The sequence below is a fragment of the Pezoporus flaviventris genome, unplaced genomic scaffold (genome assembly GCF_033815535.1).
Source record: "Pezoporus flaviventris isolate CSIRO_AGI_PZ_B2104156 unplaced genomic scaffold, CSIRO_AGI_Pfla_v1 ptg000031l, whole genome shotgun sequence".
Taxonomy (NCBI): Eukaryota; Metazoa; Chordata; class Aves; order Psittaciformes; family Psittacidae; genus Pezoporus; species Pezoporus flaviventris.
The window spans coordinates 57,540,674-57,555,033 of NW_026892579.1; the positions used below are offsets into that span (position 1 = coordinate 57,540,674).

At 40.4% G+C, this 14,360-nt stretch overlaps 1 protein-coding gene across 4 annotated transcripts in view; it reads left to right on the top strand.

Moving 5' to 3' along the window:
• Positions 1-14,360, top strand: part of COMMD1 (copper metabolism domain containing 1) — an 85,255-nt gene that overhangs the window by 19,393 nt on the left and 51,502 nt on the right. For all 4 annotated transcript variants that reach the window (XM_061461377.1, XM_061461379.1, XM_061461380.1 and 1 more), the window contains exon 2: positions 4,996-5,277. In XM_061461377.1, the coding sequence (XP_061317361.1) occupies positions 4,996-5,277 (282 nt within the window). The remainder of the gene's footprint in view (positions 1-4,995; positions 5,278-14,360) is intronic.

The following is a 14,360-nucleotide window of genomic DNA, read 5'->3' on the forward strand; positions in this document are numbered from 1 at the left end:
CATTCCTAGAAAACTTCTGGTTTTTGTTAGTTGAAGATTTTTATGTTGAAATAGTAAAGCATTTGTGATTTCCAGTAAGAACTGGAATTAGGTCCTATATAACCTTTTTTTCCTCAGTTTCATACTTTTAGCACAGCGCTTGTTGACGTGCTGTAGAACTGCTTAGAGATGGGACAGTCTGTAAATAAAAAGGGAACTGTGGTAACATATTGCAAAAGTATGTTTATTGAGGATCATTAAAGAGATGAAGTGAGAAACAATGAAGGCAGGGTCTCCAGGTACACACGCTTAGCTCAGAATATAAGTCTATAATTTAATGACGTGTCACTGACAGTATGGTGAGTCAAAGTACGGGAGTGGATCCTGCACTTCAAGGTCTGTCTGGACTAAGTCATTGACATTAGTAAGATGTATCCCTCTTGAATTGATGCTCACAGTGATTCAGCTGTAGGAGCTGATGGATGAAACAACTTTCCACACCTTTAAATCATAGAATAGCTAGGATTGGAAAGGACCTTAAGATCATCAAGTTCCAACCCCCCTGCCTTCGACAGGGACACCTCACACTAAACCATGTAACCCAAAGCTCTGTCCTACCTGGCCTTGAACACCTCCAGGGATGGAGCATTCACAACTTCCCTTGGCAACCCATTCCAGTGCCTCACCACCCTTACAGTAAAGAACTTCCTCCTTATATCCTATCTAAACTTCCCTTGTTTAAGTTTGAGCCCATTACCCCTTGTCCTGTCAATACAGTCCCTAAGGAAGAGTCCCTCCCCAGCACCCTTATAGGCCCCCTTCAGATACTGGAAGGCTGCTATGAGTTCTGCAAGGAGCCTTCTCTTCTCCAGGCTGAACAGCCCCGACTTCCTCAGTCTGCCTTCATACGGGAGGTGCTCCAGTCCCCTGATCATCCTCGTGGCCCTCCTCTGGACTTGTTCCAACAGTTCCATGTCCTTTTTATGTTGAGGACACCAGAACTGCACACAATACTCCGAGTGAGGTCTCACGAGAGCCAGTTGTGATGCTAAAACATGTCTGTGGTGTTTATTCCACCAGTGAAACTATCTTGATCACTGCTGATTGCTGTGGGAACTGGACAAGAGCTGGTCATTGTCCTGGTGGCGGTAAATACTCCTCCAAAACTCCTAGGGTTTAAAAGCATGAGAGGTTACCTATAATCAGATATATTTTATTTGTCTTTAGTCATAAGCACAGAAGAATCACTCATGTTTTAACTTTAAATTAATTGTTAGAAATATTAGTAAGATGTATTCATTGTGATTTGAATTTCTGTGTACTAAATGAACATTGTTAAAGGTAATGGACAGAACTGTTTCTAATGCTCTTCAGAATATCACTGGAAATATAAATTTTTTTTTTCTTTCAAGTTAAATTTAAATATTCCCTCAACCTTGAAGAAAGTCCAGAATTTAACTGTGTCCATTCATATGAGCAATGGAGTAGAACTACACTTGTTTAAAGAATGAGTTGTTTAAGTGTTCATACAATAGAGGAGATGGAAGATCAGCAAAGACCTTAATTGTTCTCTCATTTGTAACTTTTATCAGGTTTCCTGTCAACAGTGAAATGTTTCCAAGATGAAAAATAATGTTAAATGAGTTGCTGTTCTTACATGTTTTGACAGTTTTTATAGCTGGTGAGTTATGTTGAGGAATTTCAAAGTAAATGTATCTTCAGTAATATCTTCAGGCAGCTATACTGCAGTTGTACTCAGTGACTCTTTGTACCCACTTCCAATAAAATCTCGATATACTTTTTAAAAGGGGTTTTTAAGTAGTAGTTGTATTTCCAAGCTGAGAGAGATTTTAGTCTGAATGATGGACTCTATTGGTATCTTATTTAAGGCCTGCATTACCTGATAAATATTCCACCAAAATACAGTATGGTTGTTACCTTCTGATTTCTTAGCTGTGTATGTGTACAGATTAAGAAATCCATACTGTGTGTACCTGTGCACATGTGTGAGAGCAAGCAAGATTGCTAGTTATGATACATGGTTTCATTCCTCTGTATTATGGGGTAGTATTTTGGTAGCAAACTCTATCAGCATGCTTATGATGCACAAACATACGGAGTTTTTAAATGTAGCTTGCACCAGATCTTAACTAATCATCAATCTGTTGATGATCTTTGCCAAACAAGTTTAACCCTCCTGTATAACCTTTCTTCTACTTAAAACTGCAAGCTTGGTCATAAGCTTCCTCTTTCAGATACACTTCGGAGTCAGACTTGCATCATGTGTCAAGCACAGTAAGGAACTCCGCGTGTGTCTTTGTTTTTTGTCATCTTAGCAAAGCACTGCCAGAAATCTTGCTGCACCTTGCAAAAAGAATTGTTGTGAAGGGGTGAGGTTAAAAATAACCCAAAGAGTTACAACTGTGAAATATTTGAAGGTTATAAAATCAAGCCTAGGAAAGGGTTACCTGGTTATTTGATCTGGTGAATCCGCATTAACAAAGATCAGCTCTTTCTCTGTGACACCTTTGCTTCATTCAGTGCAGAGGATGCAGTTTATAGTCTCAGTTCCTGCACAGGAATAAAACAGAATGCAATTTTCTGCACAGCTGAAACAGCACAGAAGAGAGTCTGCACAGTCTGCACACACTTCTGCACAGAAGAAAGTCTGCATCTCAACTTGATCTTGGTCTTCACAGGGTTTACATAAGGTGCTGGGATCTGCAGCTCTATTGCCCCTCATTCACATAAACTAACATGAACCAACGAAAAGATGTGCATAAGTGATAGTTGGTGTCACACAACACTCAATCAGATCCCCACATAGATGTAGCAATATGATAACATTAAACCAGAAACTATTCCACACTGCTGTAACAGACAGTCCTGTTCATGTAAGAAGTGGATGTAGGAAAGGCCTGTGAGTCTAAACAGCTTTTCTTTCGAAAATGAAAAGTGCTTTTTTAACTTACAGCATAACTAAATATTAGGGGATAATTTCCTCTTAACTTAAATATCTTCGTGATAAAAGCAAGCAATATACACAGGGTGAATGCCCTATAGAGAAAACATTGGTGCACTAGACATCTCAAATTTTGTAATAAATTGGCAGATGCTTCTATTAAGCTGGAACCCTGATACAGCTGAGTGTTTACTTCCAGTGGGGATTGCCATTTCTTCTCTTGATTATGTTAACAGGTGGCAGCTAATCCATTGTGAGAGTGAGGGAAGGCAGCACGTTCCTCTTAAAACAGAGCACTACAAAAGCTTCAGGAGAAAGATCTTATACACTGGATGATTAAAGGCTGTTTAAAAAACTGTTGTAAATCAGAAGTTGATTGTTGGGGGCAGGGGGAGGTATTAGGTGGGCCATGGTGGTGTTTCTGGTTTGCTCTTCTCTTGGTCAGAAGCAAAACCCTTTAAGTAAGGAGGATGTGGTGGTATATCTACTGGAGGTTGGGCATGTCATGGTGTTGGCTTTACTCCCTTCAGAACAGCAAACCTGCTGCTGTTCTGTCATTTCTATGATGCATAAGCTCTTTGTTTTGGGCTAGTTCTTCTGTTAGGTCTTTTTTTCTACCTGCCATTTATTTCAGGCCACTCCCGTTGTAAGTAAGATCCTGTACTTTGACATCTGTCTGGTCTACAGGAAGGTGGCAAAGCCTGCTGGTAAGCTCACCCCTCTGACAGTTTCAGTTCATCGCCAATGAAGCAGCAGATCTCACACCCTTGGCAATCTCAGAAAGCACTAACCCCTTAGTTTTCAGCTGATACCCAGTTTTGCAGACAAGCAATGTGAAACACATGGAGCGCATCCAGCCAAAAGTCACAGGGTCTCACCCACTTGGTTAACGAGAGCAAGATCGTTACTTCCCTGAATGCATGGAGTACAGCAGCAGGAATACCGTGTCAAGGAAAATTAAATAGAGGCAAACCCCAGAGATTGCAGTGTTAGCTGCAATTCACCTTGCTGTGCTCCAGATCAGCACCTGCTTGGAGCTGTCGTGTTCATTTAGGATAAGATGCATCCATTTTGAGTGAGAATGAAGTGAAAGTGTCTGTTTGAAACTACAATGGGGAAACTTAGCCACGGTTTCCTCTCCCCATCTCCTGTTCTCCCTTCCTTTCACAGCCATATTTAGCAACTGCTGCCAGTTAGGCAATGCAAATTTAAGGCTGTAGGAGTATCAGCTTTGAAAAAGCTGATACTCCTACAAGGTGGAAAAACTGGGTATCTAGTAAAAAAAGGGTTTGGCAAGAATAATTTATGTTGTTCTGCAGGGAGGAGAAATAAATGACCCCTGGCACTCCCTTGCAAAACACACATTTAGCCCGACAGAGTCCACTGACCCTTTGGAAAAAGCTGCATTTGAGTTTCTAAGGATTGCTCTGTGCACACAGGCTCTCAACCTTGGAAGACTCACATTGTTGCTGCCACAGCCAGCATGTTGCAGTGGCCGGTGCTGCCGACCCTGCTTTACTGGTGCAGCATTTACCAGTTTTGCTTCCTTGTCTGTGGTATGGTGGTGGCAGATGAAGCCGTGGATGTTGCAATGAGCTGGGATGTTTCATCACTTGTCTCAGCCTTGGCCAGGGGCATGCCATGTTTGCCCCAGCTTTCCCCATACCATCAGAACAGCAGTATCGTGCCTGCTTCAGTGTTCCCAGCAGTGACCAGCTGGGTATGCCTAGGGCATACTAGGGCAGAGGATGAGGCAGACAGTGAGAAGCCTCCTGTACCAGTACTGCATTCCCAAAGGTGCTCCTGGTTTCCTCATCACTGTTGCTGATCTATTGCCCTCCATCTCTCTGGGGACAAGAATGTGGGATGAGTGGTAGGCATTTACAAACTGAGTTTTAATGAAAGTCATCAGGTTTCCATGACCCAGATCTGTTTGTGCTATCCTTTTAAAATCCTGTATTTTGTAAAACCCTAAAGATGTGACCTTTTGGTAGACTGTTAAAAAGTAGTTTTGAGCCAGCTTTTCCCTTTTACTCCTCTTATTTTCCCTACAGTCCATTGCTTCAGCGGACATGGATTTGAATCAGCTGGAGGCTTTTCTTACTGCCCAAACCAAAAAACAAGGTGGCATCACGTCAGACCAAGCTGCAGTCATTGCAAAATTTTGGAAGAACCACCGGATGAAGATCCACGAGAGCCTGATCAATCAGAGCCGTTGGGGTAATGTCCTGAAAAACATAAACTGGCGAGTGGATCTGAAGTCACAGTCGAGACACATGGACCAGATAAACACTCCTGTTGCAATAGTTGAAATGGAACTGGGAAAAATTGGGCAGGTAAGCTTTCTGTTGCAAAATACAGAAACCTGATTTAACTACATATGTGCTGAGACATTTTACCTATTGCTGAATTCTCTATATCCAAATCAAGTCAGTGTGTTTTTCACCACCAGGCCTTTAATGTACTTGTACTTGTGGTCCATCTTTGAATACAAAGATACATTCTGGCTGATGAATGCAATTTGGTTTCTTTTTATATCTCCATATATGTATTGACAGCTCTCTTTACATTAAGCTTGAAAAATCTGATGATGTAGAAATAAAACATAAAATCAGCCAAACTAGTGATTATATTTGTATTCCATTGTCATGATTTAGACATCAGGGCATCCATGCACTGCAAAGTCCATTAGTCTTCGTTTGTTTTATTTTTCTAAGCAAATACTAAAAATAGATAATATCTGTAAAGTAGAAGCTGAAAAAAAAATAAAGTTCACAGATTATGATGATCAAGCATCCCTTACATTTTAGGACAAATAGAGGGAAAGACTCCTTTACTTTACATAACACCTATTTTCATGTTGCATCTTTATTAGCAGTCACACCCTATGCAATCTACTCTCAGGCAATCTGGCCTAAGAAAAAGATAGAGCTCTATCAGTGCTGAACACTGCATTTCTTTTTAATCTTTGGCATTCATGTGAATGTGTAAATAAAGGCACAGCTTCCCATCTTCAATCTTTCTATCTTTTTCTGACAGGAAATGTGTTTCAATTTGTTATCTTTTTTTCTCTGCAATGTGTTAGCACATCTTAAAACCTCATTTCTTAGCAGCAGCTACTGCAAAACATACCATGAGCTGATTTGAGGGTTTTGATGTTAATAGTTAACATTTACCAAGTTGCCTTAGATTTTATAATATTTTAGTACCTGGATTATGTATATCTAAAATACGTATGTGCATGTGTACACACACACATGCCTGGAATACAGCTCTACTGACTGAATGATTTAATTGAAACTGTGTGGCTATACCATGTACAAGTAAATTGGGATCCTACAGAGACAATATATATTGTTGAAGTTACTCTGTTTATCCTCTTTTCCCCAGTCTTTGAAAGCTTATCCTTACTAAGTGCTGGCCCTCTGCCTTCCACTCACGTATCTCTGCAGTGACCAACACAATAAGAGTGTGTGAGTTCAGGGTTTTTTTTCTAGCATCAAAAAAAAAAGTGGAGATTTCTGCTGTTGAGATTGGAAGCAATTATATTCTATTATTAATAAATGGAAAAAGATGAGAAAAAAACGTTACAGGAGTACAATTGAATCAGTACATTAGCGAGCAAATGGGAAAATCACCCATGTTCATCTAAAAACAAATCCTGAACTCAGAACCACTGTTGTATTTCATGGGGGAATTATGTAGCTTGTGACTCTTGTTTTGAAATTGTATTTTCCCCAGTAATGGATTTTTGCGGTAACATCAGTCAGCAAGTACATTTGTATTTCTTCCACCCTGTGTAGCATGGGAAAGGGGATGTGAACATGAAGGACGAATACACATTTCAGAGACTGTCATTCCTTTTACCAAAGAGTCCCACAACAAAAGGAAATCCATTATTTTAGCAATGCAGCTTTGTATTTCAAAGGGAAGCAGTTGTGTGAATGTATTTTTTCGAACTGCCACCAGACATAACTTTTGCCTCTGTTGCTGAGGACAGTAGTGAGCTGTCAGCAAGTGTCTGATACTTGGTGCAACTAAGGGTATTAGACTGGTACTTCCAGAAATAATCACAGAGTAATTAGCATTGTCACCACTTGAATCAAAATTGGTATTTATTTTCAGGAGCTGTGGTTTCACATGGTCTTTAGCTTTGGATTAAATAACTTCTCTGCTGAAAAGCTTTTGGTTGAGGCAGTCCGCATCAGGCTGCACGCTCCTGTGATGGGCTGAGGTTTGAGAACCCCAGGACTGAAATGTCAGCAAGCAGGTTGCCAGAACAGTTCAACCAGCCCTCAGCCTCTTCCCACATGTGTTTGGGACCTTCTGGAAAGAGGCTACTATTGAAGGTTGAACAAGTTGTTCTTGCACACTGGATCCAGTCTATAAACTTAAACCAATCATGTTTTATAGCCTCTATATGTATTTTTACATTATTGTTAGCACATTTCTATCAGTTCTAAATAATCAAGTTTTGTAGCACATCAAATACACATATGCTGGTACCTTTCTGAAACTTAACAAAGAGAATGTCTTTTCTAAAAGATTGTCAGTCATATATGTGACTTGGCAAATAGTGAAGATCTGGATTTGCAGAAGAAAGCTGACTGATGATTCAGGAGTAAATTATTTAGAACAGATTGTTTTCATTTGGACACTTGATAACAGGGGAGTATACAAATGCATTGATGTGTAATGAATTGACGTTAATATTTCATGTTTCAACAGAAGCAAAGAAATACTCTGTATAAAACGTACCTTTACAGAATTTGAAGTCGCTCTGATTCTTTTCTGTGTCTCTAGGCTGGATTTAGATCTCTTCCCAGCAGAAGGCAAGACAGTTTGGTGGAGTGTCTGCTCCTTCAGCTTCAATAAATGACCTTGCTTTCTGCTTGCCATCTCTGAATTTTAATCAGGCAATTCTTTCATGATGGAAAGACTGTATGTGTAAGACCTAATATGGTTAGAAGTGGGAAGTTTGAAGTGATAATGCCACTAGACTGAGTTTGCATGAATTTTGTTACATTTCACAAGTGTTTTCTAATGGAAGAGAGATGTTTCTGGGCTTGAGAATCCATTATAACTTGCATGCATTACTTCTTACTAGCCCTGGCATTACTGATCATAGGAAAAAAAGAAAAATAGCCCTTTCCTCTAAGTGCTCTTAAAAACACTTCTGATGAGAAACATTTGGAAATACTGGTGTCCTAAACTTTGGGAAGTTTGGTTCAGGATCTTGCATCGTAACTTGCATCTTGAACTTTGCTTCTTCAGTAAAGATTTTACTGTAACATTTAAAGTTTCCTTTGTGCTGGTGATGTAGTCTTTAAAAATCTTGGTTAAAGGCAGATGAAGATGCTGGCCATGAAAGACTGCTTTGAAAGCCCATTTTCTTTAACAGTATGGCTAAAAATAAATTCCTAAAGCAGTTGCACTTTAGCCTGCATTTGCCTTCATCTGTTCATGATATTCACTGCTCATCACTGCCAGTTCATTCTTTCCTTTTGAACAGCCCATCTTTTCTTTGGTGCAGTGGTTTTATCCTCCTGCATCTCTGTACCTTGCTGGCTTTCTCTTAAAACATCTATAACTCCGTGCTCCCTTCTTTATATCTTTGTTCTCCCTCTCTGAGCATTGCTGTAAAGCTCTTTTGGCATGAAATTTCAACTGGATGAGAATCTGCTGTGAGGGACAGTGGTGTGAGCTGCAGTCGCCCTTCTCGTGCCCTTCCTGCCCTGCTGCACCAGCGCTGCTCCATATGGTGAGCAGTCACTGCTGCACAATGTTAAGTTACCTGCAGATGTCTGTCACAGATTTATATCTGACCTTGTCATTAATAGAAAATAAATGCATAGGTTTTGCACTGTGGTTTGGCATTAAGATATTTAAACTTGTTTTATGGACTTTGTCATGTTATTTTCCTTATGAGATGTGCCCCTCCACTGAGGCTATGTTCTTCCCCACTGCTATTGTGGGCTGATTTACCATTAAGTTTTACTTTCTTGCAGCATTACATATATTTAGCAGTTTCGTATCTGAAACTGATCAAATGTTATAGATTAGCTTGAGTATTTGCTCTTGGCTTTTATGCTTAAATTTATTTACAGAATGGGTATTTTCTCATGCATTTCTTTCCATTGCTTAAAATACTGTTAATCCATGTAATAGCACTTTTATTGGAGTTCCATGGGATGTTAAGCATGTTATATGAGCAAAGACTATTTACTGCCCTAATTTAACATGAAATCTGGGATTCCACTGCAGGAATCTTCCCAAAAGATGTGAAGAAATTGCATCAGGATTATGGATTGGAGAGGTTTTCTGAAATTTCATCAACTTTAGTTTCTATGACTATGAAGATTTTATTCTTTTAGTGTTCTGGGAAGGAGTGAAATACATCTCAAAGAAAACCAAGTTTCTGACTTATCAATTAGTATATTCTAAACAAATTTAGGTGAAATTTGTATCAGCCATGCTATAAACAAATGCAAAGTTGAATTCACACACATAGACAAACACTGAAATTGAACATGCTTTCACAGTAAAATAGTCAAAGAATTATTATTATTTAGTTTCTATAAATCTCATTACCTTGCTAGCATTACAGATTGAATGCTGCTGAGCATCTCTTGGTGTTTGTCACATTTTTGTAAGCACAGGTCTCTTGGCTGCGGTTATCTCCAGCAATAGCTTTCACCAATGGAGAAGGTCAGATCAAAAAAGCGTCATGAGTAAACTCATGCTATAGAGAGGAAGGATTATGGCTGCTTTTGACTCTGTGTGACTGCAGGTCAGGCTGCTTCAGAGCTGTCTCTTAAAATAACTTCAGATAATGGATTTCCTGTCCTTTTTATGTAAGATCCATTCTGGAAAGATGTACCACCTTTTGTACAATGTCAATATGAGCAAAGTGGTGCTCTGGGAGATTAGCAGTTCTGGGTACCCCAACCAAACTAAGAGCAGCCTGGCCTGAGAAGGGGGAGGAAAAACAACCACTAAACTGTTTCTCCTTTCCGGCCTTAATCCACTTTAATCTTTGTAGTTATTAACATTATCAGAAATGTTGTTCTGGTAAAAAATGGAAAAACATGGGCATTTAGAAGCAGAATTGATCAACTGCAACAGGCTTAATACTTTTATGTGATTAAAAATATAAACCCTGTTAAGTAGAAGTTAGTGGAAAAAAATCACCTTTGTGGCCAAGCCAAATGTCATCACTTGAGCTTTTTGTTCACCTTGGAAATTTATGAGCTGGAGGGAACAGTTACATAAGGCAGTACAGTGCAAAAGCAAATAAAAACCAGAGGGCAACGGGTCACTCAGCGCAGAGAAACCTGGAACACAGCTGGCTGACTTAACTCAGTTATTTTCTTAAACCCCTGCACGGCACCCTCTGTAGTCCTTTGCTTTGACAGTTCAATTTTTGTCACCTTCTCCTGAAAGCAAAGTGAGATTTGGGGAACAAGAAGAGAATTTTGTTGCTTGTGGCTGTTGGGATTTTTAAGTGTTATATATTACAGAGATAAGAGCATTAAACTGTGATATCAAATAACTGTCTTCTTGAATTGTCACTTTTCCTTTAAATATATATGACAATGTTTTTTCATTAGTACCTCATCTGTCCATCCTACATGAAGCAAGGATATTCTACAGTTACTGGTACTAACAGTTTACATCATTGTTTATTTGCGCCATGTATACACACACAGGGATGTGCAGGTGCATGCACACACAAACATCCCTTGTCACCTGTTTTACTCTGGAACTGGATTTGCTGAAGTAGTTTAATAGAGTAATTTAAGTGAGACAGATATTGATTGTAGCTGAGCTCAGAGTGTTATGGGGAGAATTCTGAATGAACTGAAGGTGAGCTATATGAAGATAGGTGTTATAATGATGCATATTTGCTGCCTTTCATCTGCCTAAATTCAGATTCAGTCCTGGAGCCTTGCAATTTTTTTACCTTCTCAGAAAATATATTGAGGTCTATATTATGACAGGGAACTTGCCATCTGTTATGTGTCCCATATGATCGACGAATGTTTTGCAAGCTAACATCTGTCTGGCATTCTCATAGAGCAATAAAACGTTGCTTAGCTTTGATGAAACACCCTCCAGAGCCATGACTTGCAGCCTTGGGGTGCAGATTACGATGAGGCTGGGACAGGGGCAGCTGGGTTCAACAGGCCTGTCTGTTGAAAACTGTTTCCAGCAAATGCATTTCATCACTCAGCTACACCTTTTTCTGGAATTGGTGCTACCCATTTACAGTCAGAAGGACCTGTTCTTTCTCGTTCTTAACATCCTTACGTTATCCCTGTCTGCTTATGGCTTTTCTGGAAGTCCTCGCCCTAGTTTCTACCAACTCCCTTGCCCCCAGAAGTGGCTGGTATGCTTTTGGAACCTACCCTTAGCTAACAGGCCTCGGTTCTCATCCTGGCTCTCCTACTAAAAGCGTTTCTATAGTTTTCAACCTTTTCTTTGCCATTACTGCTGCACTGGGGTAGGTTACTCTGAAAGTTTGTGGTTGTGCATGCTTTTAGATCTTCAAGACTCAAGCTGGATAAAGTCAGTGCGGTCAGATATGCAGGCAGGGTCTTGGCCACAGCAGACCTGAGCATTTAGCCCACAGGCTTTCAGGTGGAACAAATGGCTTCATGCTCCTTGTTTAATCCAGTCTCTGTGTGCATTTCAGTTCCTTCTCTATTCACTGAACCTCACGTGGAAGATTGAGCTAAGAGCATGTTTCTTTTGTACTTTGTGCTTTAGTTCCATCTGAATGCGTGAACTTCTGGGTCAGGAAATCGGGAGTTTGGTTTCAGGAGAGCGAGAGCATCTTTTTGGGAGCTGTGGCACTGGAGTGGGGAGCAAAAAAAGCAGACAGCACTTAAAGAGAACACGTTGGAGAGGCTGGATGCAGAGATGGCTGATGAGCTTCAAAACCTCCACAGCTCTGGCTCTGTTCTCTAATAAGAAAGTTATTCTGTGTTGCTAATGAGCTTAGGGGATGGTTATGAGTTCCTTGTGGTTTCTCATCGCTTTGCATTAACTGGGTAATTTGGAGATGCTAAATTGCACACCCCCCATCACCAAAGGAATTGCTCAGTTTGAAGCAGGTTGGCAGAGCAGTTTCAACGTGACACTCACACTACTGCTGTGGTGGGTGTAAATAATCACAGTGACTCCACTGTCAGTGCAATCCCCCATCACCATGGACTTGGAATTGTATAGATACTGACTGCAAATATGCAAATAAAAGCATTGCATTTGCACAAAATTCCACATGCAGATGGCACCATTTGGCTGAGTGACCTTGCTCTCACACTAGCTTAGTAAGGTCTTCTGCCTTTTTCAGAGCATGTGGCCTGGCCTGGGTTGCTGCCAGAGGGTAGAGGAGCAGCTCTGCGTTTCCCACACCTACCAAGCAGGTAGAGATTCAACCTTGCTGCTGCAAAACCAGGCTTTAATTGGGGTAAAATGTAGTGTAAGGCTTGGAAAGATGGAGTTTCATGTATGAAGTGGAAGGTCTTTGGAGATTTGCAGAAGGTGAGATGAAAAACCTGAAATGGGAAAGGTGGATTAAAAAATACCACCATTTCTCATTTTACTAATGCCAAGCCTGGGGCAGAAGGCAGAGGGGACCATGCTTGGCCAACGTGATTGATTCCTGGTTTATTAAAAAGCAACTTTGAATGCAAAGAGTGGGTCTGTTTGCTGCTGTGTTTCCAACTGTTGAGGACCCAGAGAGAGCATTTGCTGATGTAAGGCCTCCTGGGATCAGGAGGAATTAGTGAATTCTTTTGGCACTGCCCACCTTTTGTGAAAGCAGTGGTGTGTAGTTTGGGTGTGAAAGTGAATATTTTCTGTTTTCTGAATTAATTCCTCTTGGGATAAATATATTATGTGAAAAACAGTTACCCTGAGAGGCTTTCAAGGAAGTGGAACGTGGTTGAAGGACTAAAAATGGCAATCTCTGCTGGATTCTTTTTAACAAAAGTCACAAGTTTTATGTGATTCTCAAATAAAACATTTTTAAAAGGGGGAGTATTTGTGCTGGAAACCCTGTACACAGTAAATCAAAGCAACTGGTTTCTTTGCATCTTTGCTTCAGTGTTGCTGGCCATCTGTGTTCTTCAGAGGACTTGGGTGTCAACATTAGCAAGTAATTTGTTCTTAGAAAACTCAGGGAGAAAAAGGAGTTGTTGTGAACATAAGCGCCCACTGCACTGGTTAACAAAGCATCTTGTTTATACAGGCTTAGCCTGGCCAAACACATTTAAAGTTGTTTTGCCAGTTGGCCAGCCTGCCCGCTCTTTTGATGCTATGCCACATTGCTGCTGAAACACATTTTGGAGATCCTTCCAGGTTTGTCACAGTCTCTCTTGAGATCCCCAGATTCTAGTGTTCAGGCGTGTACATAAGAACAGGAAGAGCCACTGCAGGAGAAGGTATCAGAGGATAGAAAATTGGAAAGCTGGCATGTCACTGGGGAGAAATGCTTGTAACTTACACTCTGCTGCTTAACCATTTGGATTCTCTTTACTCTGTCTTATATATATGTATATACACTTCATGAGTATATATGCATGCAGCTTTGGCTGTGCAAGAATTGATTCAACAAAAAAAACCCAACACAGTCCACAGAAACAAAGCAAAACCACTGCAAACTGTACCATTAAACTTGCGTGTTTCTCTGCATGTATTAGTTTTTTGAAGAGTGAACCTGTGTGATTTCTTTTGAGCAGCTTATACGTTATCTGCCAGCAGCTTTGGTTTTTTACCTTTCTTCACGACTTGAATTCCCACGTGGTGAGCAGTTCTATTAATACATTAGGCAGCAGAAGGCATGGGCAACAGGAGAATGCGATTCGTAGGCAGTTCTCAGTGTAATCTTTTTATTGAGGAGATACTTCTAACTTCTAGCAAGCTGTGGCTTTCTGTCCTTCTAGTGTTTCTACGCCTGTGTCTCATCCTAGTTAAAAATGAAAAAAGAAAGGATAAGCATCACCCTTTTTCCTTCCTTTTCTTCTTATAATTCCATTTACAAAATCTCTAACTGAGGGATTTCACTGGTAGCAGCTGGAATTTGCTGGTGTACAAAGCTGTCCTTGGCAGTCAGTAACAGAGTTAATGCTGGGATATTATGAGCTCCCTGCATGGAAATGTAGTCAATCAACATGTGTGATGCTTGGAATACTATCTCTGTGTTTATACAAAAGTGAACTCTCATTCCTGCTACAGATGCTCTTGCTGCTATTGCTTCATACTACTAGCAATGGTACCTAGGGGCTTCTAGATGCCAGCAAAGAAATTCTGGGTGAGGCTTACACCCCTTCCTAAGGCAATGAATTAAAACAGTTGAAAACAAGGCTCTTTTAGAAGACATCAACCTCCATGTCATGTAGGTCAGGTTTTCAGA